This window comes from Staurois parvus, unplaced genomic scaffold, assembly GCF_062004578.1.
Source record: "Staurois parvus isolate SC_StPar_1 unplaced genomic scaffold, SC_StPar_1.0 ptg000012l, whole genome shotgun sequence".
Classification (NCBI taxonomy): domain Eukaryota; kingdom Metazoa; phylum Chordata; class Amphibia; order Anura; family Ranidae; genus Staurois; species Staurois parvus.
The window spans coordinates 7,131,812-7,154,639 of NW_028317808.1; the positions used below are offsets into that span (position 1 = coordinate 7,131,812).

The 22,828-nt window shown below is 43.5% G+C and overlaps 1 protein-coding gene across 1 annotated transcript in view; it reads left to right on the forward strand.

Moving 5' to 3' along the window:
- The window catches only part of MUSK (muscle associated receptor tyrosine kinase), a 214,889-nt gene that overhangs the window by 51,274 nt on the left and 140,787 nt on the right, over positions 1-22,828 (forward strand). The window contains exons 2-3 of the mRNA XM_089674715.1: positions 7,691-7,817; positions 17,369-17,520. Of these exons, the coding sequence (XP_089530841.1) occupies positions 7,691-7,817; positions 17,369-17,520 (279 nt within the window). The remainder of the gene's footprint in view (positions 1-7,690; positions 7,818-17,368; positions 17,521-22,828) is intronic.

The following is a 22,828-nucleotide window of genomic DNA, read 5'->3' on the forward strand; positions in this document are numbered from 1 at the left end:
GGAGCAGGCCGAGACCAGGTCGCGGCCCCTGGGTTCACCCAGCTGTGGTAGAAGCACCGTTGGAGGTGTATAGCAGGTGAGAGTCTGATGTGAGGAGGTAACAGGAGCAGCGTCAGGCAAGCCGGGTCGGTAACAGTGGTGGCGGCGTAGTACAAAATCAGCAGGCAGAGGGATAAACAGGTCACAAGCCGGGTTCGTTAGCAGGAGGTCAGAACGTACAGGGTTAAGCAGGAGAATGGTCAGACAAAGCCAGGGATCAGAGCAGGAGACGGACAGCAAATCAGGGTCAGGCAACAAACAATCTACTCACAGGAACTCAGGAACACAGATAAGACCATACGGCACTTGAGCATTGCAAGAGCCGGGTTTAAATAGTCCACCCGACTCCTGACAGGCACTCCTGGGTCCTAGTGCTTGCCTAGCCCGTCATTTGTGACAGGCACGCCTGGGTCCTAGTGCCTGCCTGCCTGTACGTTTTGTCAGGATTCTACGCATGTGCAGATTCGATCGCAGCGGCGATCTTCCCATTCCCTGACATTGCCCCCCCCTTACGGGCAGCCTCCGGATGCCCACCCGATTCCTCCTTTGAGGCTGATTACGTAGGAATTCCCGCATCAATCTGGGGGCATGGACGTTCTGGGCAGGTTCCCACGAGTTTTCCTCCGGCCCATAGCCTTTCCACTTAATTAAATATTGTACCTGACCACCCCTCCTCCTACAATCCAAAATTGCTTCCACCTCAAATTCCTCCTCCCCATTGATGTCTATGGCTTCTGGAGGTCTAGACCTGCGGTCTAAAAAGGGGTCTGCAACCACAGGCTTCAACAACGATACATGGAAGACTGGGTGTATCTTGAGGGATTCAGGGAGAGTCAATTTAAACGCTACTTTGTTAACCTTACGTTCTACCTGGAAGGGCCCCACAAACTTGGGTGCCAATTTTCTGGACGGTCAAGTCAGTTTCAGGTTGACCGTTGACAACCAAACCCGATCCCCAGGATGTATAGCCAATTCTCCCTTTCTCCTCCTGTCACAGAACCTTTTACTGTCCTCTTGGGCCTTAGCCATTGTCTCTTGTAGTAGCTTGTTATTGGCAGTGAAGAATTCTAAGGTGTCCTGGGCCGCTGGGACTGAGTTCTCAGGAACCAGGTCTGGCAGGAAGGTAGGGTGAAACCCATAATTAGCGAAAAACGGGGATTGGTTGGTGGCAGAATGATTCGCATTGTTATATGCAAATTCTGCCATTGGTAGAAGTGTCAGCCAGTCATCCTGCAGGAAAGATGTATAGCATCTCAGGTATTGCTCAAGCGTTTGATTAGTTCGTTCTGTCTGCCCGTTTGTCTGGGGGTGATATGCTGACGAGAAAGATAACTTAATCGCCAGCCCCTCACATAATGCTTTCCAGAATCTGGAAGTAAACTGTACTCCACGGTCCGAGACAATCTCTTTTGGCACTCCGTGCAGCCTCACAATCTCTTTGATAAATACTTGGGCTGTTTCGGAAGCTGATGGTGTCTTGGCTAGTGGCAGAAAATGGGCCATTTTAGACAGGCGGTCCACAACAACAAAGATCACAGTGTGGTCTCGTGAGGGTGGCAAGTCAACAATAAAATCTAACGAGATCATACTCCAAGGTCGGTCAGGTATTGGCAGTGGTTTCAATAGGCCCCAGGCCTTGTCTCTGGTGGGTTTGTTTCGGTTACAGACGGGGCAAGATTTCACATATGCTTCACAGTCCTTGGCCATGTTTGGCCACCAAAATGTGCGTCGTGTCAGCTCTAACGTCTTATGTATCCCGAAGTGTCCTGCTAGGGGATGGTCATGACAAAACCCCAACACCAGGGATTGGACCTCCTTGGGTACCACGACCTGTTCCCCTCTCCAAAAGAGACCCTCCTTGTTCAGCAGGGAGACCCCAGGCAGGTCAGGAAATCGGTTGGAGGCCGCCTGCAATTTAGACAGTAGTTCTGACTGTAGCAATAGAAAGCTACCTGCCGGCAGGATGGTGTCTGGCTGGGGCGTCTCCCTAGGATCCTCGAACATCCGAGAAAGGGCATCAGGCTTAGTGTTCTTTGACCCAGGACGATACGGTATGTGAAGACTAAATCTCGCGAAAAACAGTGCCCATCTGGCCTGGCGTGGACGGAGGCGTTTGGCTGTTTTTAAATACTCCAGGTTTTTGTGGTCAGTATAGACCAGAATGGGGTGTAGGGCCCCCTCTAGCAGATAACGCCATTCCTCCAGAGCTGTCTTAATGGCTAGTAACTCCCTATCCCCAATATCGTAGTTCCTTTCAGAAGGGGATAGCTTCCTGGAGAAAAAAGCCACTGGATGCATTAGCTCCTTGGCCCCTACCCTCTGTGACAATACTGCTCCAACAGCCACTTCTGATGCGTCTACCTCTAGTATGTAGGGTAGGGATGCGTCAGGGTGGCTCAGAATGGGAGCCGTTGTAAATAGTTTTTTCAATGCGTCAAAAGCTACCTTTGCAGCTGGAGTCCATTGGAAACGAACTCCTACCTTGGTGAGCTGGGTAATGGGCGCTACCAGGCCTGAGAAGTTCTTTATGAACTTTCTATAAAAATTGGCGAATCCAATAAATCTCTGAACTCCCTTCTTATCCGTGGGGGCAGGCCATTCCAGGATAGCTGAGATTTTTTGTGGGTCCATAGCGATCCCCGTAGTGGAGATTATTAAACCAAGAAATGAAATGCTTTCCTGTTCAAAGCAGCATTTCTCGGCTTTCGCATAAAGGCCATGCTGACGGAGATGTTCCAGCACACTCTTAACATGTCCCCGATGTGCTTCCAGGGAAGAGGAAAATATCAGGATATCGTCCAAATAGACAATGACAAAGATATCCAGAAAGTCCCTGAAAATGTCATTGACAAAGTGCTGGAAGGTGGCCGGTGCATTACATAGCCCAAAAGGCATGACAAGACATTCAAAATGTCCGAACCGAGTGCGAAACGCTGTTTTCCACTCGTCTCCCTCACGTATCCGAACCAAGTTATAGGCACCCCTGAGGTCCAACTTGGAGAAGATGGATGCCGTCCTTAATCTCTGAAATAATTCTGGGACCAAAGGAAGGGGGTAGCGGTTTTTGACAGTAATCTTATTGAGGTCTCTGTAATCAACACACGGTCTTAGGGATCCGTCCTTCTTTTCAACAAAGAAAATCCCTGCCCCGGCCGGGGATGTGGAAGGGCGGATAAATCCCTTCCGGAGGCTCTCATCAATATATTCTCTTAAAGCCCCTAGTTCCCGCTCAGATAAGGGAAAAATGCGGCCAAAAGGAATCTCGGAGCCCGGGAGCAGATCGATGGGGCAATCATAGGCCCGATGTGGGGGAAGAACCTCTGCCCCCCGTGGACTAAACACGTCTACGAATTTGTGGTAAGCTGCAGGTACCATCTGAGTTAACTTGGCCTCGGAGCTTACAGTTAATAAGGCCGGGGTATCTAGTGATGCCCTAGGTAGGCAATGTTCCTGACAGTATCGTGAGTGGAACTGGATTGACCCGGTCTTCCAGTCAATTTGGGGGTCGTGAGCTCGTAGCCAAGGGAGCCCCAGAATAACTGGAAATAGGGGGGACGCAATGGCGTCCAAGCGGAGAAACTCCTGGTGATAACCCGCCACTGTGGTATGTATAGGAGGGGTTTCCCGGTCTACCGTCCCCGATTTTATCCGAGACCCATCCGCCAGAAAAATATTCACCCTGTGTTCTTTGGCGAGCAACGGTATTTGGTGCTGGGTAGCGAAACCGAGATCGACAAAGCAACTACAGGCCCCAGAATCAATGATAGCCATCACCTGTGTGCTTCCTCCGGGAAGCTGAAAGGACACAGGTACAGCCAAGTGAGTGGGGTTGCCTTCACATACAGCAGATATATTAAAAGGAATAGAAGAGAACTTACAGTCTTTCTTCGGACAGGAACGCACCATATGACCCGCTGCTCCGCAGTAAAGACACAGGTTATTGGCTCGACGCCTCTGTCGTTCCTCAGTAGAAAGAGTAGGCCGCATCAGGCCGAGTTGCATAGGCTCGGCCCCCTCGGACGGTTCAGAGCTCCGACTGCTGACACTGACCCTTGGCATGACTGGTACTCTGGGCATCATCCATGAAGTTCTCTGCCCCTGGCTGGACCTCTCCTGTCTCCTTTCCCGCAGTCGGCGATCGATCTGTATGGCCCGATCGATTAAACCTTCCAAGGAGTCTGGAATTTCTGTTCTCGCTAACTCGTCCTTCAATGGTTCTGACAGTCCCAACCAGAACTGGTGGCGTAAAGCTGCATCATTCCACTGTGTGTCTCCACTCCATTGCCTCAACTCAGCGGCATAGTCCTCCGCTGCCCGGCGTCCCTGTTGTAATGAATAGAGAGCTGCTTCGGCCGAGGCGGCTCGATGCGGGTCATCGTACAGTTGTGCCATCGCCTTAAAGAATGTGGTGACAGTATTTAAATGTGGGTGGTGGGCCTCCATCAGGCGATGAGCCCATCCCTGGGGCTCCCCCTGCAGCAAGGATATGACAAATCCTACCTTCACCGATTCAGAAGAGAAGGTCCGGGGTTGCAGGTCAAAGTACAGCTGGCAGGAATTTTGGAAGGCCCTGAACTTCCCTCGGTCCCCACTGAACCGCTCAGGGGTCGGCACTCTTGGCTCTGGCGGGGGGATGGTAAATGCTGCTCCAACTGCAGACCCCGCTGCACCCATGGTCAGAGGCGCACCCACTGGGCCTGGAGTTGTGGGTGTTGGTGCGGCCAGGCTCTGGACCTGTCCCTCCAGGTGCTTGTATCCCTCTTCCAGGGTCTTCACTGCCTGTGTGAGTGCCGCCAGATGTTGGCACATCTCTTCCCAGGGTGAAGGTCCTCCTCCAGACTCTGACATGGCCGTATGGTTCTGTCAGGGACCCCACTGCGGTAGCCTCTAGCACTCCACAGACTGGATTCCCCCAAGGCGCGGAATCTAAGCTCCGACCTGCTTGTTCACCAGGGCCCCTGATGGTGGGGATGGACTTGGAGCAGGCCGAGACCAGGTCGCGGCCCCTGGGTTCACCCAGCTGTGGTAGAAGCACCGTTGGAGGTGTATAGCAGGTGAGAGTCTGATGTGAGGAGGTAACAGGAGCAGCGTCAGGCAAGCCGGGTCGGTAACAGTGGTGGCGGCGTAGTACAAAATCAGCAGGCAGAGGGATAAACAGGTCACAAGCCGGGTTCGTTAGCAGGAGGTCAGAACGTACAGGGTTAAGCAGGAGAATGGTCAGACAAAGCCAGGGATCAGAGCAGGAGACGGACAGCAAATCAGGGTCAGGCAGGTTCGGCAACAAACAATCTACTCACAGGAACTCAGGAACACAGATAAGACCATACGGTACTTGAGCATTGCAAGAGCCGGGTTTAAATAGTCCACCCGACTCCTGACAGGCACTCCTGGGTCCTAGTGCTTGCCTAGCCCGTCATTTGTGACAGGCACGCCTGGGTCCTAGTGCCTGCCTGCCTGTACGTTTTGTCAGGATTCTACGCATGTGCAGATTCGATCGCAGCGGCGATCTTCCCATTCCCTGACAGTTCCTGATCTCTGCTACACAATTCTGTCACCAGACCGGTGTAAGCCAGCAATAGTGTTCCTGATCTCTGCTACACAATTCTGTCACCAGACCGGTGTAAGCCAGCAACAGTGTTCCTGATCTCTGCTACACAATTCTGTCACCAGACCGGTGTAAGCCAGCAACAGTGTTTCTGATCTCTGCTACACAAATCTGTCACCAGATCGGTGTAAGCCAGCAACAGTGTTCCTGATCTCTGCTACACAAATCGGTCACCAGACCGGTGTAAGCCATCAACAGTGTTCCTGATCTCTGCTACACAATTCTAACTGTCACCAGATCAGTGTAAGCCAGCAACAGTGTTCCTGATCTCTGCTACACAATTCTAACTGTCACCAGACCACTACAGCCAGAAACAGGGTTCCTGATCACTGCCACTGTTCTATCTATCTATGAAGTGTTGCATAACTCTCATTCAAAGTGTGACAGCACTGAAAACTTTAATATGGCCTGGCAGGAAGAAGGGGAAACAGTTTGGTCATGAAGTGGTTTATATATAGTTTGTTCCACACTCATGTGGCTCAATATTCTTTATGTCCATCAGATAAAAGGTAATTCTATTCTGTCAGATTTAGATGTAAAGGGGAACTCTATGGATTCAGATGTAAATGGGGAACTTTGTGGACTCCAAGGAAATTATGGAGTTATTTACCAAAAAAAATAGGTTGTTTTACAAAGCATAGTGAATGTTCACGCAATCATATAATAGATAAAATATTTTTCTTTTATTTCCTTGATTTGATATTCAAAGGGTTACACAGGTTCACTTTATTTATTGTTGTCAGCTGCACAATCTGTAGTGAAAATAAAGTCTCATAACCCTGCTCTTCAAGACTGCTAAGGACTTGAGTGACTGCATTGCATCTTCAGTTATTATTATATGTAATATAAGGCACTGCTATTGCTTTAACCTCACATTTAGCCTGGGTTCACACATATGTGTGGGTTTCCTCTGGGTATTCCGGTTTCCTTCCACACTCCAAAGACATGCTGGTAGGTAAATTGGATCCTGTCTAAATTGTCCCTAGTATGTGTATGTATGAATGTGAGTTAGGGACCTTAGATTGTACACCCCTTGAGGGTTAGGGACTGATGTGAATGTATAATATATATGTAGAGCGCTGCGTAAATTGACGGCGCTATATAAGTACCTGAAATAAATAATAAATAAATAAATATGTGGTGCGGTATATCATATGTGATTTGCAAAGGAACCGCACTGCATTCCTGTGCAAATCACATGCGATTTGTGTGCGGTGCGATTGGAGCCATACATTTTATATGGATCTAATCGCACCACACCCGCACCAACAAGGTGCAGGACCCTTTTTTGGGTCCACACTAGAATCGGATCACATAGGTATTCACACCTATGCGATCCGATTCTGCACACTGCACTGTATTTTGCTGACCTCTTTCGGGGTGTTGTTAGCTTAACATACACACCCGCAGCGGTTCGCATGAACAGGGTGCGATTCTGATGCGGTACAGAAACACTGTGAATTCCGCACCGCATCAGTGTGAACCAGGGCTCAGTGTTTGAGTGTTTTAGCTCGAAGCTGCTCAACAAGCTAGTAAATAGTCCCTGTTCATATTTGAGCATTCAGGTGCACGTAGCTTAATGCCTGAATATGAAAAAGATACGTGAGTTACTTTTGAAGCAGAATGGGATGTTTTGGGCTCCAAATACTTCAATGGGAGCTCACAAAAAATTAGCAAGAACATGTGTTATGCTAATTTTTCAGGTGCTCCCATAAAAACGTCCATGGGGCAAAAAATACATGATCCTGCGCCAATAAAGCTCCTGTATAGCACTTTGCATGAAAAAGAAAGAAAAAAGAAAAAACTTAACATAGCCTACCTACGCTTTTGCTCAAGGGTGAACAGTGGCCAACGTATTTAAGTCTTTGGTGTACTGTTTTTATGCTCATTAGGTCAGTATCTTCTAGTTTGGTGTTCATGCAAGTGTGGTTATCAACAGAGTATCTGAATGACAATTATTCATATCTCTGCGTTTTACTGATACTGGATGTTTCTAGATATCTGCTTGAGTATGTGGTAATTGATTGTTATGTGTTTCTAATTTAGCTCCTTTCATCACTACTCCTCTGGAGACACTTGATGGATTAGTGGAAGATGTTGCCACTTTTATATGTGCAGTTGATTCATATCCGCCGCCAGAAATAACATGGACACGTAATAACATTCCTATAAGGTATGTAAAAAAGATTGTGCGCCTAAAATGTGTTTTTATATTGTGTAATATTTTACATGCACATAATATAATATGTTCTGTAACAATAAACAAGTAAAAGAGAATGAGTGGCAGCAATGGAATTCGTTTGCATAATATTAATAGGAAGGACTCATTTTCATTAATTAGCATGGATTACATCTCATCATTGCTATTAAATAAGTACATTTCATGCTTTTCAACACTTCAGTCAATACTGAACATCACATTTTCACAGCTTTCACCATAGTTACATCACAGAAATTAGCCTTGTCAGACTTAAAGTGATTTTAAAAGCTGAAGGTTTTTTACATTAATGCAATCTATGCATGAAGGTAAAAAAAACCTTAATTGTGCAGCTTCCGCCTCAGCCCCCCTAATACTCACCTGAGCCCCATCTCGATCCAGCAATGTGCATGAGAGCAGCGGCTCTCCTGGTTCTCTTCCTCCTCACTGGCTGAAACATAACAGCGGGAGTCATTGGCGCCCGCCGCTGTCAATCACAGCCAGTGAGGAGTGGGGCTGAGCCACTCTTTGTGTGCCTTATAGATACACAGAGATGGCTCAGGAGCAAGCATGCATGAGTGCTCCCAGAGCAAGCAGCTCAGGGAGGAGAAGCCAGGAGCACCTGCGGGGTCCCCGAGAAGAGTAGCATCGGGGCTGCTCTGAGCAAAACCATTGCACAGAGCAGGTAAGTATGACATATTGGTTATGAAAAAAAAGAACCCCTTTAGTATCACTTTAACCACTTGCCCTCCAGAGGATTTATCCCCCTTCCTGACCAGGCCACTTTTTGCGATACGGCGCTGAATTACTTTAACTGACAATTGCACGGTCATGCAGCGCTGCACCCAAATGAAATTTATGTACTTTTTTCCCCATGTATAGAAATTTCTTTTGGTGGTATTTGATCGTCTGTGCGTTTTTATTTTTTGTGCTATAAACAAGAAAATAACCGACAATTTTGAAAAAAAAATGTTTTTGACTTTTTGCTATTAAACATGTCCAGTAAAAAGTAAAAGTAAAAAAATCCCAATACATGTAAATTAATTGGTTTATGTGATAGTTATAGCGTTTACAAATGGTGGTATATATACTGGAAATTTTTTTTCTTAATACTAGTAATGGTGGCGATCAGCGACTTATTGCAGGACTGCGGTGGGCATTCTGCCACGGGGGGGAACTGACTTAGTGTCACCGACATCTCCAGTGGCACCAATAGAGTGATCAGTGCTAATAAAAAAACACTGACACTGTACTAATGGCACTGGGCAGGCTATGAAACATGTGGGGCGATCAAAGGGTTAACTGTGTGCCGTTTTACTATGGGGGCTGTGTGTGTGTTTCATTGTAAGCACACTGCTTTGTATGGCTCTGCTATGCAGAGCCATACAAATCAGTGTGCAGGACCTGACAGGGGAGAGATCTGTATTGTTTACATACAGGTTTCTCCCCAGTTGGAAACCCTCGGAGATTTCCGGGTGCCTGATTGACAGACAAAGCCTCAAACGGAGGTCTGGATAGGGCGCACATGCGCTCCCTACCTGGAACTGCAAAATCACGTATATATATATATATGTGATTTTGCACATCCATGCTGCCCTGTAGCAGTATGTCTGCTATAAGGTGGTGCGGATGCCGTTAAAGATGTGTCCAGACTATGAGCTTTGAAAAGTGTTTACATATTTTTAAGAATAAGTAATATGGGATATCATTTTTGACAAGAGCACACACACACCCACATAGGATGCACTGGATGGACTGGTGACTGTATTCCAACTATGTAACTATGCGTAAGAAGTATAGTTAGAAGAGTTTATAAATAAACCATCACTGGCCTCTCTAGCTATTTGTACTCTGAAGCAGGGGCGGACTGACCATTTGAGCACTCGGGCACTGCCCGAGGGCCCGGGGTCAGTAGGGGGCCCCATGAAATGCCCCTGGTACCTTTTTTACAGGCTTTTTTGAGTGTGGGCAAGGACACAGGGGCCCCATGATCCCCTATTGCCTGGGAGCCCATGGGTTGTCAGTCCACCCCTGCTCTGAAGTAATTTATCCTCAAAGATCACAACAAAGCCTCTAAAGTCAGGTTTTGGTCTGTTTATAACAGCTTTGCAGCGCCTGCTGTGTGTTATCATAAAAAGGCTGACATGCTACCAGGGGCGGACTGATCATTTGAGGCTTTTTTGAGTTTGGGCAAGGACACAGGGGCCCCATGATCCTCTATTGCCCGGGGGCCCCATGAGTTGTCATTCCCCCCTGCATGCTACCAATATGCTGCTTTGAAAGTATATTCACCGGAAGCCACTTATTAGATTGATCCATTTTAGCATGTGGCTGTTGTCTGCTGTGTAGGAGCAGTAATGAGAAGTGCCTTGGTACTGTCAACTTTTTTTTTTAGCAGTGATCAGGCTACGAAGTGCGGGGAGGAAAGATGCAGCATGTCTGCATTCCTCTACACCACACATCACTCCAGCATTGGAATGTGAATGGAGCACATAGAAACATATGTTTTCTGTGGGCCCTAGCAGTCTCCTGCGTTGATCCAGTGGATAAAAATGCAAGTCACCGCAGTAAGTGTGAATGGGCCCTAGTGGTAAATGAAGTGGAGAGGATTTGTGATTTATGTACCTCTATGTGAGCTTTAAAGATGAATTTCTCAACAATGCCTATAAATACAGAAGTGACTGGTGCTAGTTTTAATGTGCTCTTTTTGCTTATTCAATACATGTAAATACTTTAATGTGCATTGTGTGAGCACAGGTTAGCCCAACCTAAATACAGTAGATAAGCAGTCAAAAAGATAAAGTACTAAAAACCTCTATTTTCATAGTTTTATCCACTTTTCTGCAATAGACGTTGTGCCATGTGTCTAAATATGACTGCACAATCCAGGAGGCACAAGAGTTTGTATTTTAAGGTATTTCCAAAATTGGTTTAAAATTATAATATGAGGTAGTTCTGCACTACAAAGAGACTTCAGCTGAGCATTTTAATAGTAAATCTCCAGCATCAGTCCACAAATACAATGGACCTTAGCCCAGAACCCTATATTTAACTATACTTACTCTAGTGAATATAACTAGAGATGAGCGAATCGAACTTGGCGAAGTGGAATTCGTTTCGAATATTAGGAAAAATTCGATTCGCACCGAATCCGAAAATTAGCAAACTTCGGATGCACGAATCGAATTTTTCCCGATCGGCCGATTTTCATCCCTTCTACAGCCGGCAAAAAGTGTCCCTGCAGAGAGCTCCACTATTTCTGACAGTTCTCTGACAGTTCCTTCACATTTACAGCGGTTGAAACATTGTATCTATTTGTTTCCATTTAGGATACAGATGTTTTTATTCAGAAACAAATAGATACAATGTTTCAACCGCTGTAAATGTGAAGGAACTGTCAGAGAACTGTCAGAAATAGCGGAGCTCTCTGCAGATACACTTTTTGCTGTACTGGAATTCTTCTTATTTTCATCCTACTTCTTCTTCTTCTTCTTCATCCTCATCCTCATCCTCTTCTTCTTCTTCATCCTCTTCTTCATCCTCATCCTCTTCCTCTTCTTCTTCTTCTTCTTCATCATCATCCTCTTCTTCATCCTCATTCTCTTCTTCTTCTTCTTCTTCTTCTTCTTCTTCTTCATCCTCATCTTCTTCTTCTTCATCCTCATCTTCTTCTTCTTCTTCTTCATCCTCATCTTCTTCTTCATCCTCATCTTCTTCTTCTTCTTCTTCATCCTCATCTTCTTCTTCTTCTTCTTCTTCTTCCTCATCCTCTTCTTCTTCTTCCTCATCCTCATCTTCTTCTTCTTCTTCTTCTTCATCTTCTTCTTCTTCATCATCTTCTTCTTCTTCTTCTTCTTCTTCTTCTTCTTCTTCATCTTCTTCTTCTTCATCTTCTTCTTCTTCTTCATCTTCTTCTTCTTCATCATCTTCTTCTTCATCATCTTCTTCTTCATCATCTTCTTCATCATCATCTTCTTCATCATCTTCTTCTTCATCTTCTTCTTCTTCTTCATCCTCATCTTCTTCTTCTTCTTCTTCATCCTCATCCTCTTCTTCTTCTTCTTCTTCATCTTCTTCATCATCTTCTTCTGCTTCTTCTTCTTCTTCTTCATCTTCTTCTTCTTCATCTTCTTCTTCTTCTTCTTCATCTTCTTCTTCTTCTTCATCTTCTTCTTCATCTTCTTCTTCTTCTTCATCTTCTTCTTCTTCTTCTTCATCTTCTTCTTCTTCTTCTTCATCTTCTTCTTCTTCATCTTCTTCTTCTTCATCATCTTCTTCTTCATCATCTTCTTCTTCATCATCTTCTTCATCATCATCTTCTTCATCATCTTCTTCTTCATCTTCTTCTTCTTCTTCATCCTCATCTTCTTCTTCTTCTTCTTCTTCTTCTGCATCCTCATCCTCTTCTTCTTCTTCCTCATCCTCTTCTTCTTCTTCTTCTTCTTCTTCATCTTCTTCTTCTTCTTCATCTTCTTCTTCTTCATCTTCTTCATCTTCTTCTTCTTCATCATCTTCTTCTTCATCATCTTCTTCATCATCATCTTCTTCATCATCTTCTTCTTCATCTTCTTCTTCTTCTTCATCTTCTTCTTCTTCTTCATCTTCTTCATCTTCTTCTTCTTCTTCATCTTCTTCTTCTTCTTCATCTTCTTCTTCATCTTCTTCGTCGTGCCCCGTGACTGCCCAAATGAGTGAAGTGTGCGGTGATTCTAAGATCGACGGCACTCATCTGCATGTCATACTGACTGACAGTATTATTTCTCTTCCCCAGCAGACTCCAAGGGCATTTAAATTAAAGGTACAGTGTTCTGCACTAATACAAAGGCTCTCTGAAGCCTAGAAACCCTTTTAATAAGTTAAATTCGCAGCGAATAAATTCGCATCGAATCAAATTTATTCCGCAAATTCGGCGAATCAGCCGAATCGAATTTTTGAATAATTCGCTCATCTCTAAATATAACATTCTATTGGGGTTATTTCCAAATGTGACTGTAAAACTCCTTACTAACCCATCCAGTTACATATATCTATTGTGTGTGGGAACTATTGTGCGTGAAGTTTAAAATACAATTTCTTTCCCATTCCTGACCTAAGGTAAATAAATAGATTTTTGGGATTATAACTTATTACATTCCCAAACAGCCAAAACCATTTTATTAGCCAAGTGAGGACAAGTGACACACAGAAGGGGAGGTTTACTAAAACTGGAGCGTACAAATCTGGGGTGCTGTGTGCAGCTGTGCATGGCACCCAATCAGCTTCTAGCTTGAGCTTGTTCAATTAGGCTTTGACAATAAGCCCTGGTTCACATTGGTGTGACTTGTCATGCGATTTGACAGTTCCAAATCGCATTATGAGTTGCACCCTATTTGTGCCTTTGGAACCGTTCAAGTCAGTGTGACTCCAACTTTGTGGTGCTTCATCAATTTAGAAAAAAGGCTCCTGCTCTATTTTTTGCAATTTCATTTGCAACTTGCATAAACATCTGTGCATGAAGTCACACAGAGGTAAGTTGCACATGAAATCGCACTGACCTGCGGATTTGAAATTGCGCTACTTCAAGTGAATATATCATAATCCTGTTCTTACATCAGTGTCCTCAGTCCCCCACACATCGCAGTCCCTCACTTCACATCAGTTTCTACTTCACATTAATGTATAAATGATACCGGATTCATTAGATCCATAGTCATGACCTTTGACCCATAACATTTTTTTTTAATGGGTATATGTATATATGTGTTATTTTCATTAATTAAAGTTTATTAATGCAGTCCATGACCTCTGTCAGTGCTTAAATCATAGAGAGTTTTCTTGATACTCTAATTGTTTGAGTCTGAGATGTTGAGCCAAAGCCATTCTTTTTTATGTGAGGAATATTTTTGATATCTAATAAAGATGTGCTATGCTTTCCTATTTGGTGCTAGCCAACTGCCATTCTATCTTGTCAGGAGTGATCTGGTAAGTCCTTCGCAGCAACTGTTAGTTGCAGGGAGCCGCTTGGATGCAAACTTGATTTGGTTGTCCTTAATAGTGAATGCACACATCTCTAGTACAACCCTGTTCTCTTGTATAGTCCACAAATGTCAAACAAGGTAACTGTTTCTGATCTAGTCCACTAAATTACAACCGCTATAGCCTGCCATTCTATTTATACGTTTCCCAACAATAGATATTACTCCCATGGATTACACTAAGCAGCCACTGAACTATGCTAGCAGGGGATGAATATTTGGCAAAAGCCTACTCAAAGCCTGCACTCGGCTGTGTAATGCTGCAGCAATTAACACAGATCTATAATGAATCACACATTGGTTGGTTCTGGGAAACTGGAGATCTTAACATTTTCTTATTTGAAAGAAATTTGCTTTATAATTTCTGGTAATACAGTATAATTCCAAGAATGGGCTTCATGTCACAGTCTTGAGAATGCAAATGTACTTTATAAAGGAACATGTTTTTACATTTGTTGAAGAGATAGAAGAAATACTGGTGTCACCTCTGCAAGGAGGTGAAGCGAGTAAATTACATGACTGCCTAAACAGAGTTACAACTTTTTTGGCAGGTAATATGTTTATCTGTTAGCCTGGAATTATAATAAAGCTGAGATTCTTACAGCCAATGGTGTTCTCCTTAGGGGAATGCTTGTTGCCTGGCTATCAATTTAACAGCTTCACTGCAAGAGTTCCTGATCTGCATGCTTGTTCCAGTTTAGTAACTTGTTGTGTTAGCATGCCAGCTTGACAACCAGAAACTGAGGTCAGAAATGGCAGCTTCCATAGTTCTCACAGCACAGTATCAGATACAACTTCTCAAAGCCTTTCTATTTGTTAATGTAGAATAACTTTCTGCCAGGAGCTTTTCATCATAGTAATATTTCATGGAGTCCACTTTGAAATCATTGAGTAGTAGTATTCATTAGCGGAACATAGATAAAAGTGTAATAACAGAGTACATTTTGCTCCACTACCATGGTGCATTTCTCAGGCTTTTCCTAGAATGGAAAAATGAAATGAAATAAGGTCATCAAACACATTTTTGGCACTCGTCAGCACGTAGATGTGTTTCCAATGAGTTTATCTAAATTGTGCTTGCACAGAACAGTTAAGCATAACATTTTCCGTTTGCTTACCTTCTACTTGTCTAAACAGTTGAGTAGAAGTGTTCATATCGCTAGGAGCTGAGGGATGTGTGTAAATGTAAAGATGTCCCCTCATATTGTACTGTTTCCAATCATGATATATGCTCAGATCAAGCATCATATGTGTGTCAGTGAAACTTCCGTTAACCTAACCAACCAAACAGGTGAAAAAAGTGTTCAGCCTACTGGAGCATCAGTATACTTACAAAATATATAAATATATAACTAAACAGAACACATACATCCTCATTCTTACATCAGTTCCAGTGAACTCTTAGTTCTTTTAGAATTATAGATATGTCTTGCATGGTGAAACTGCCCATGATTAACTCCACCCACACACACTCTTTTGTCTATTTCCCAGCTCATACAGTTGTGCTCAAAAGTTTGCATTTGCATACCCTGGCAGAAATTGTGAAATCTTGGCATTGATATTGAAAATATGACTGATCAAAAGTGAGGCGTATCAAGGTCTTGTCAGGCATATTCTAACCAGGATTTTTTAAGGCATCAGTGCAGTAAAGGCTTCTTTGTGGTAATTCGACCATGCAGCTCATTTTTGTTCAAGTATTGTTGTATTGTGCTCCTTGAGACAACCATACCATTTTTTTCCAGAGCAGCCTGTATTTCTTTTGAGGTTACCTGTGGGTTTTTCTTTGAATCCGGAACAATTTATCTGGCAGTTGTTGCCACAATCTTTCTTGGATCTACCTGACCTTGGCTTTGGTATCAAGAGATCCCCAAATTTTCCACTTCTTAATACGTGATTGAACAGTACTGACTGGCATATTCAAGACTTGGAATATCTTTAAGCAGGTCTTTTGACAGTTCTTTTCTGATCCCCACGGTTCAGTATCTAGCCTGCTCAGTGCATCCACGTGAGCGCTAACAAACGTATTGAATTTTTACCGGTATACACAGACACTAATTGCAAATTAAAAAGATACAGATGTGGAAAAGTAACCTTTAATTGCCTTTATAACCTGTGTGTCACCTTGTGTGTCTGTACCAAGTCCAAACATTTCAGGGTATGTAAACGTTCGATCAGAGTAATTTGGGTGATTTCTGTTATTATGATTTAAAAAGGAGCCAAACAACCGTGTGGTCATAAATGACTTCACATGATCATTGTCATTAAATAAAAGACAGTTTTTTTGTATGATCAGTCATATATTCAATATCAATGCTGGAATTTCATAATTTCTGCCAGGATAGGCAAATTTTTTAGCACAGCTGTATATTTCCTTATGTGCTGTTTTTACTGTTCTATAGCCACTGTATAGATGCATAAATCCCCCCAAAAATAAATGTAAGACTGAACTGGAGACAAAACATTTTTCTATTTTGGATAAGGGGGAGTTATAATTTTACTTTCTGTCCCATGGGCACAACAGGAATTGAGAGGAAATCTCTACAAAGTGAGGTTGTTACCACGGACAGCAGAACTAGTGGGGATACAGACAGCGATAAAATCTAATCACATGGCAACTGGAAGTGACATTAGAGATAGATCTGGAAGCAACTCACTGGATGTGGCGCGTTAGAGGTCTGTATGAGGCGTCAATTACTCAGCCTGTACACAACAAGTAACGGCATTGATGGAGTTTGTGATTGCCTTACTGGGATCTTTTGGAATACACTTTGTTTTATATGACTGTGAGTAGGTTTTTATCCATTTTAAATAAAACGTTTATCTAGTATTACGCTATGGAAGTTCCCTCTTTTTCTTTGATATATGGCTGTTGAGCAATATGAGCAGAAGAGGAACTGGAGGTTTGTGTTTCTGAAGAAAGGTGGGGGATCCCACATTAACAAAAGCACTGCATGATGATTATTGCTATGAGACATGGTGAGCTGGTGAGTATCTTACCAGAAAAGAGTGGATGTGCACAATATACTTGTGAAGGTTTGCTTGGTGGAAGACAAAAAAAATAAGTGAATAACATGGACATTATTTATGGACATTATTTATGGACTTTATATGGCATCACCTTTTTTGTACATTTTGATGACACTGGGTGATTTAGTTTATTTACATAGATATTTTTGGTTGATTGTATTTGTTTTTGCTTCACTGCACCTCCTTAAATTGCGATTTGAATTCTAGTTTGATATAAGAACATTACCTTCAACTGTGTAGTTCAAGGGCCTGTTTTGGTTTGACCTCATATTATATGGTTTTGGTACATCTAATGCAAAATTGTACAAGAAAAGTGTATAAGCCTTAGCTAGATAACTTTACAAAGGGAAAACAGCTAAGTAACATTCACTGTACAAAGTAAAAGCTCCCTGTTCCTTTGGTAAATCACCCTCACTGAGTACATATTTGATGTTAGTATGCTAGCTTGAAAAATAAATGGTAGTAAATCTAACATTTTGCCCACAGGTTGTTTGACACACGCTACAGCATTCGAGAAAATGGACAACTCCTGACCATTCTCAGTGTGGAGGAAGGCGACGATGGTGTATATTGCTGTGTGGCTAAAAATGGTGTGGGAGACCCTGCCGAAAGCTGTGGAGCTTTACAAGTGAAAATGAGTAAGTGTCAATGATAATAAAAATGAGTTCACTTTGTGCCAACAGTTGTTCTCTCCTTTAAACCCAGTTAAGCAGGCCTGTCAATTTTTTTTCAGATGCTTTTAAAACAACTGATATAAATCCAGCATGTCAAGAGATAACCTTTGTTTAAAAATATGGGATCCTTATAATCAGTTATCAACATTGCTTGCATGTTGTCTATATAATTCCTTCTCCTAGAAGAAAAGCCTAAATCTATTAAAGGAAATATAAACATAAAGAAGAACTTCTGGAAGGCAAAAAAAATCACCCATTAGTAGACTCCCCTATACAAAACAAAAGCACAAAACAATAATTAAAATTTTGAAAATCCTTACCATTTAGGAGAAAAGTCTCATTAAATTTTCATGACCTCACCTCTGTAATTCAAAAGATTACAGCATCTGCTCTGCCAAGGAGAAGGTGTAACAGAGGGATTGCATCATATCCTCTCCTCTCTCTGCAGTAAAAGGAAACTATAGTTCCCATCAACCACAGAGAATTTGAGTGAATGTGGGCAGGTACACTAGGCCTGTACATGTTGAATTTGTCTGAGAGTCTCGGTCTGCCCACCATTGCAAGTGGGGCGGAATTACATCACTGTTTCCTGAAGAAAGAACTACAGAAGGAATGTGCCAAGACCAGAGGCTGGGGTAATATGAGGCATAGGAGCCACTGGCCTTACAAATAGGAAACTAAAGAGAATTAACAGTTTGATTTGAAAATGAATAGGCTATTTCAGCACAACTACTGAGCGAACCAAAAGATGAATGGCATATTCAGTGAAGGTAATAAATCAGCAACAAAGACATGTAAAGAAGTGTTTGCCCAGAGTTCTGCTTTAAAATGCATCTACAACAAGAACATAAAATTAATATACTGCAGCTTACCAGTTTTCAGATGTGGTGCATTCATTTTCCTTTTTTTCACCTGGTGATCCTGCCAGTAACACACTGCCTGTTTTAGGGTGTCAATGCTTACATACTATGAAGTACATAAGGATGAGCAGTGTTGCACTAGGCTGCTCTCCTGATTTAGCTACGAACACCTAATAGGACCCCCTCTCCTATTATCCATAACATTGAGGGGAGGGTTTCGGAATCCACAAAAAATTGTGAACAATGCTATCCAATAAAAGTGTAGCAGAAATAAAGTTAAAACTCACTAGGTAAAATTCAAGCAGCTCACTAGATATCTGGGAGGATCAGCGGCTATGTTTTGACAGATATAACAAAACACTGGTATATTTAACAGATCAAAAAGGAGCAAATAAGAAAAAGTCATTTATAGAGTTTACATACATTCTGTTGTTGTTTTTGGGCCATGGTACTGTGTTCACTCTAGATGGTGCTACCCAGGGGCGGACTGACAACTCATGGGGCCCCCGGGCAATAGAGGATCATGGGGCCCCTGTGGCCTTGCCCAAACTCAAAAAAGCCTATGAAAAAGGTACCAGGGGCATCTCATGGGGCCCCCTACTGACCCCGGGCCCTCGGGCAGTGCCCGAGTTTTCAAATGGTCGGACCGCCCCTGCTGCTACCTTAAACTCTAAGAAGAGTTCATAGCCTGACCTTATAGTATGTGTATTTAACTGCCATTTGTTTTCACTAAACTGCCACCTTGCAGATTTTTTATATAATTAAAGCATGAGCAGCCTACATAAGAAGAAGCTTAAAGTGATTCTAAAGGTTTTTTTTTTTTTTCTTAAGAAAAAATAACAAACATGTCATACTTACCTGCCGTGTGCAGTGGTTCTGCACAGAGCAGCCCTCTTCTTCTCAGGTTCTCCTTTCCCCTCCCTCCTGTTGGGTGCCCCCACAGTAAGCATCTTGCTAAGGGGGCACCCGCTGCTCCATGTGTCCGTTCACACACGGAGATGCTGCTCGGCTCTGTCCCCTCTCTCTTCTCATTGGCTCACTGGTTGTGATTGACAGCAGCAGGAGGCAATGGTTCCCACTTCTGGCTCAGCCAATGAGAAGTGGGAGTCCTGGGATAGCTCAGACTCCAGTGCACATTGCTGGATCGAGAGGGGGCTTAGGTAAGTATTAGGGGGGCTGGGGGGATGCTGCACACAAAAGATTGTTTACATTTATGCATAGAATGCATGAAGATAAAAAACCTTAAGCCTTTAGAACCACTTTAATGGTCACCTGCCCAGTGGGCGGCAAGTCAAGTCTTCAATCATTTTCATGAAATACAGACACGTGTTTATGTAGCAACGTAGTGACTGCATGGAGGAACCACAACAGAGCAGAGGAGGGTCAAACTATCCAACACACCCAAAAAGTGTTGAATGGCAATGGTGTATTTTCTTGAAGAATGGAAGAATTGACTCACTACCCACCAGTAATATAAGACTTGCTTTTCAAATGATTGATTAACAGAATGTATATTCACATGTGTGAATATTCTGAACTACTTTAGAAAACCAGCCTCACTTTGCAGCATAACCCAAAGACAAGACTAAAAAGACAGCAACCCAACTTTAAAAAAGTACCTACTCCTCCAAAGCTCTTAGAACAACGTGGTGGTGGTGGTAATAACAATCCAGTTTACCTCTCAGTGATTTCCAGTGATCTTAAAGCTATATGAGCACAACAATTTAATGAGTCTGTCTAGCCTGAGGTCTAATTTTTCACTTTTGTAAGTTAAGCCATCCATACACTATGCAAATGTTGGCCAGTTCCTGGTGAGAAGGCTGAAACAATTGAGTACTGTCCGTGATACTTTTTTTATTTGCACTAACATACAATTTTGAGGACAAGCTTTCGGGGAATGTCCTCTTCTTCAGGTCAAAGCAGTACTGATCACAATGTTTTAGCAGAATGTCGAAAGAGATGTAGGGGATGGGAAAAAAAAAGAGAACAGAGATAAGGCTGAAATTCATTATGACAGTGGCTCTGTCAGCCCCCTCTTTCCAAACATTTTCTAATAAAAAGACCTGGACTTTTTCGGCTGAACAGCTGCTGTCTGGGTATTCTGGCAGCTGCTAAAGGTGGCTGCATCTGAAATAGTTGTAGCAGGAGATTCATTCATCCATGCTGTATAGCATGGAAGGAGTAATTTGTTATTTTTTTTTTTTATTCAGTCCATAGGGTGCGTTCAACTTTAGACCCCAAAATCTGACCCTTACATTAGCATTGCATCTTCAGAAGCTAATACAAAGTTGATAACATGTTATAATTAAAGCTTTCCCATAAATCCCTTTGCAAAACCATTTCATTTAGACCGAAGCTCTATAAATTCTCTTTTAAAATTAAGAAAATCACTAAATGTTTAAATCCCTAAACCGGCATACAGAATGGTAATATCAAATAAACCCAAATGCAACGCTCATAAAACAAAAAATGCATATCAGTCCAGTATACTGTACAGTATGGGTGAGATTTACTAAAGCTGGTTCACTAAGAATTTGGTGCAGCTGTGCATGGTAACCAATCAGCTTCTAATGTCAGCTTGTTCAATTAAGTATTAGCAATAAAACCTGGAAGCTGATTGGTTTCCATGCAGAAGTGCACCAGATTTTGAGTGAACCAGCTTTAGTAAATAAACCCCTATGTGTCTATAGTAGAATGTCCATGTAAACAAAGGAACTCCACCGTGAATTGGATTCCTGGAAAATATAATTTTTAATAAAATATGTAGGGCTGAGCCCACACTCGTGACAACATGTATTACAAAATCCAGACGCGATCTGTGTATTCCCCAGGGGAGTTTGATTTGCACAGCACAGTCTTGGATTCTATTGATTTTATACTATGTGCAGCATTCTCATTTTAACTTGTACATTCCCCTGAGTGGCTGCTAATATATATGGTGGAGAACAAAGAACCCAAAGTTACCAAGCGGCTCTTTAGGGGTTTGGAAATGTCCCCTTCCTGTTCCAACATGACTGCGCACCAGTGCACAAAGCAAGGTTCATAAAGACATGGATGAGCAAGCTTGGGGTGAAGAAAATTGACTGGCCTGCACAAAGTCCTGACCTCAACCCGATAGAACACCATTGGGATGAATTAGAGTGGAGAGTGCAAGCCAGGCCTTCTCGTCCAACATCAGTGCCTGACCTCACAAATGCTCTTCTGGAAGAATGGTCAAACATTCCCATAGACACACTCCTAAACCTTGTGGACAGCCTTCCCAGAAGAGTTGAAGCTGTTATACCTGCAAAGGGTGGGCCAACTCAATATTGAACCCTACGGACTAAGACTGGGATGCCATTAAAGTTCATGTGTGTGTAAAGGCAAGTATCCCAATACTTTTGGCAATATAGTGTGTGTATATATATATATTACATTACATTACATTACATTGAGTTTATATAGCGCCAAAGGGTTTGCTCAGCGCTGTACAATAGAGGGGGGGACAATACATGAAACATTACAGCAGCTACGAACAGCACACGAGGGGTAAGAGGGCCCTACTCTTTCGAGCTTACAATCTGGGAGGGAGGGGGTAGTGGTACAGGAGGAAGTGGCTGTGGGGGATGGAGTGGTAGGAGGAATGAAGGAGAGCAGCAGTTAGGTGAGGGTGGGGTAGGCTTCCCTGAAGAGGTGGGTTTTCAGGGAGCGCCTGAAGGTGAGGAGGGAAGGTGACAGTCTGATGGATTGGGGTAGTGAGTTCCAGAGGATGGGGGAGGACCTGGAGAAGTCTTGCAGACGTGCGTGTGAGGAGGAGACCAGGGAGCAAGATAGAAGGAGGTCCTGTGAAGAGCGAAGGGTACGGGTAGGGTGGTACTTGGGAATCAGGTCGGTGAGGTAGTTAGGGGCAGTGTTGTGAATGGCTTTGTAGGTCAGAGTGAGTAGTTTGAATTTGATGCGTTGGGCGATAGGGAGCCAGTGGAGGGAGAGGCAGAGGGGGGTGGCAGAGGTGGAGCGGCTGGTGAGGTGGATGAGTCTGGCAGCTGAGTTCAGGATGGTCTGAAGCGGGGAGAGTTTGCACTGGGGTAGGCCGGTGAGGAGGGAGTTGCAGTAGTCAAGGCGTGAGATAATCAGGGAGTGCACAAGTAGTTTAGCGGTGTCTGGGGTAAGGAAGGTGCGTATTTTGGCGATATTGCGGAGGTGGAGCCTGCATGTGTTTGTCAGTGATTTGACATGAGGTTGGAAGGAGAGGTTAGAGTCCAGAATGACCCCAAGGACTTTGGCTTGCGGGGCGGGATTGATGGTGGTGATGTTAGTAGTGATGGATAGGATGGGGGGGGGGGCGCGGGCAGGAGGGAAGACGAGAAGCTCGGTTTTGGAGAGGTTGAGTTTGAGGAAATGGAGCGACATCCAGTCAGAGATGTCGTTTAGGA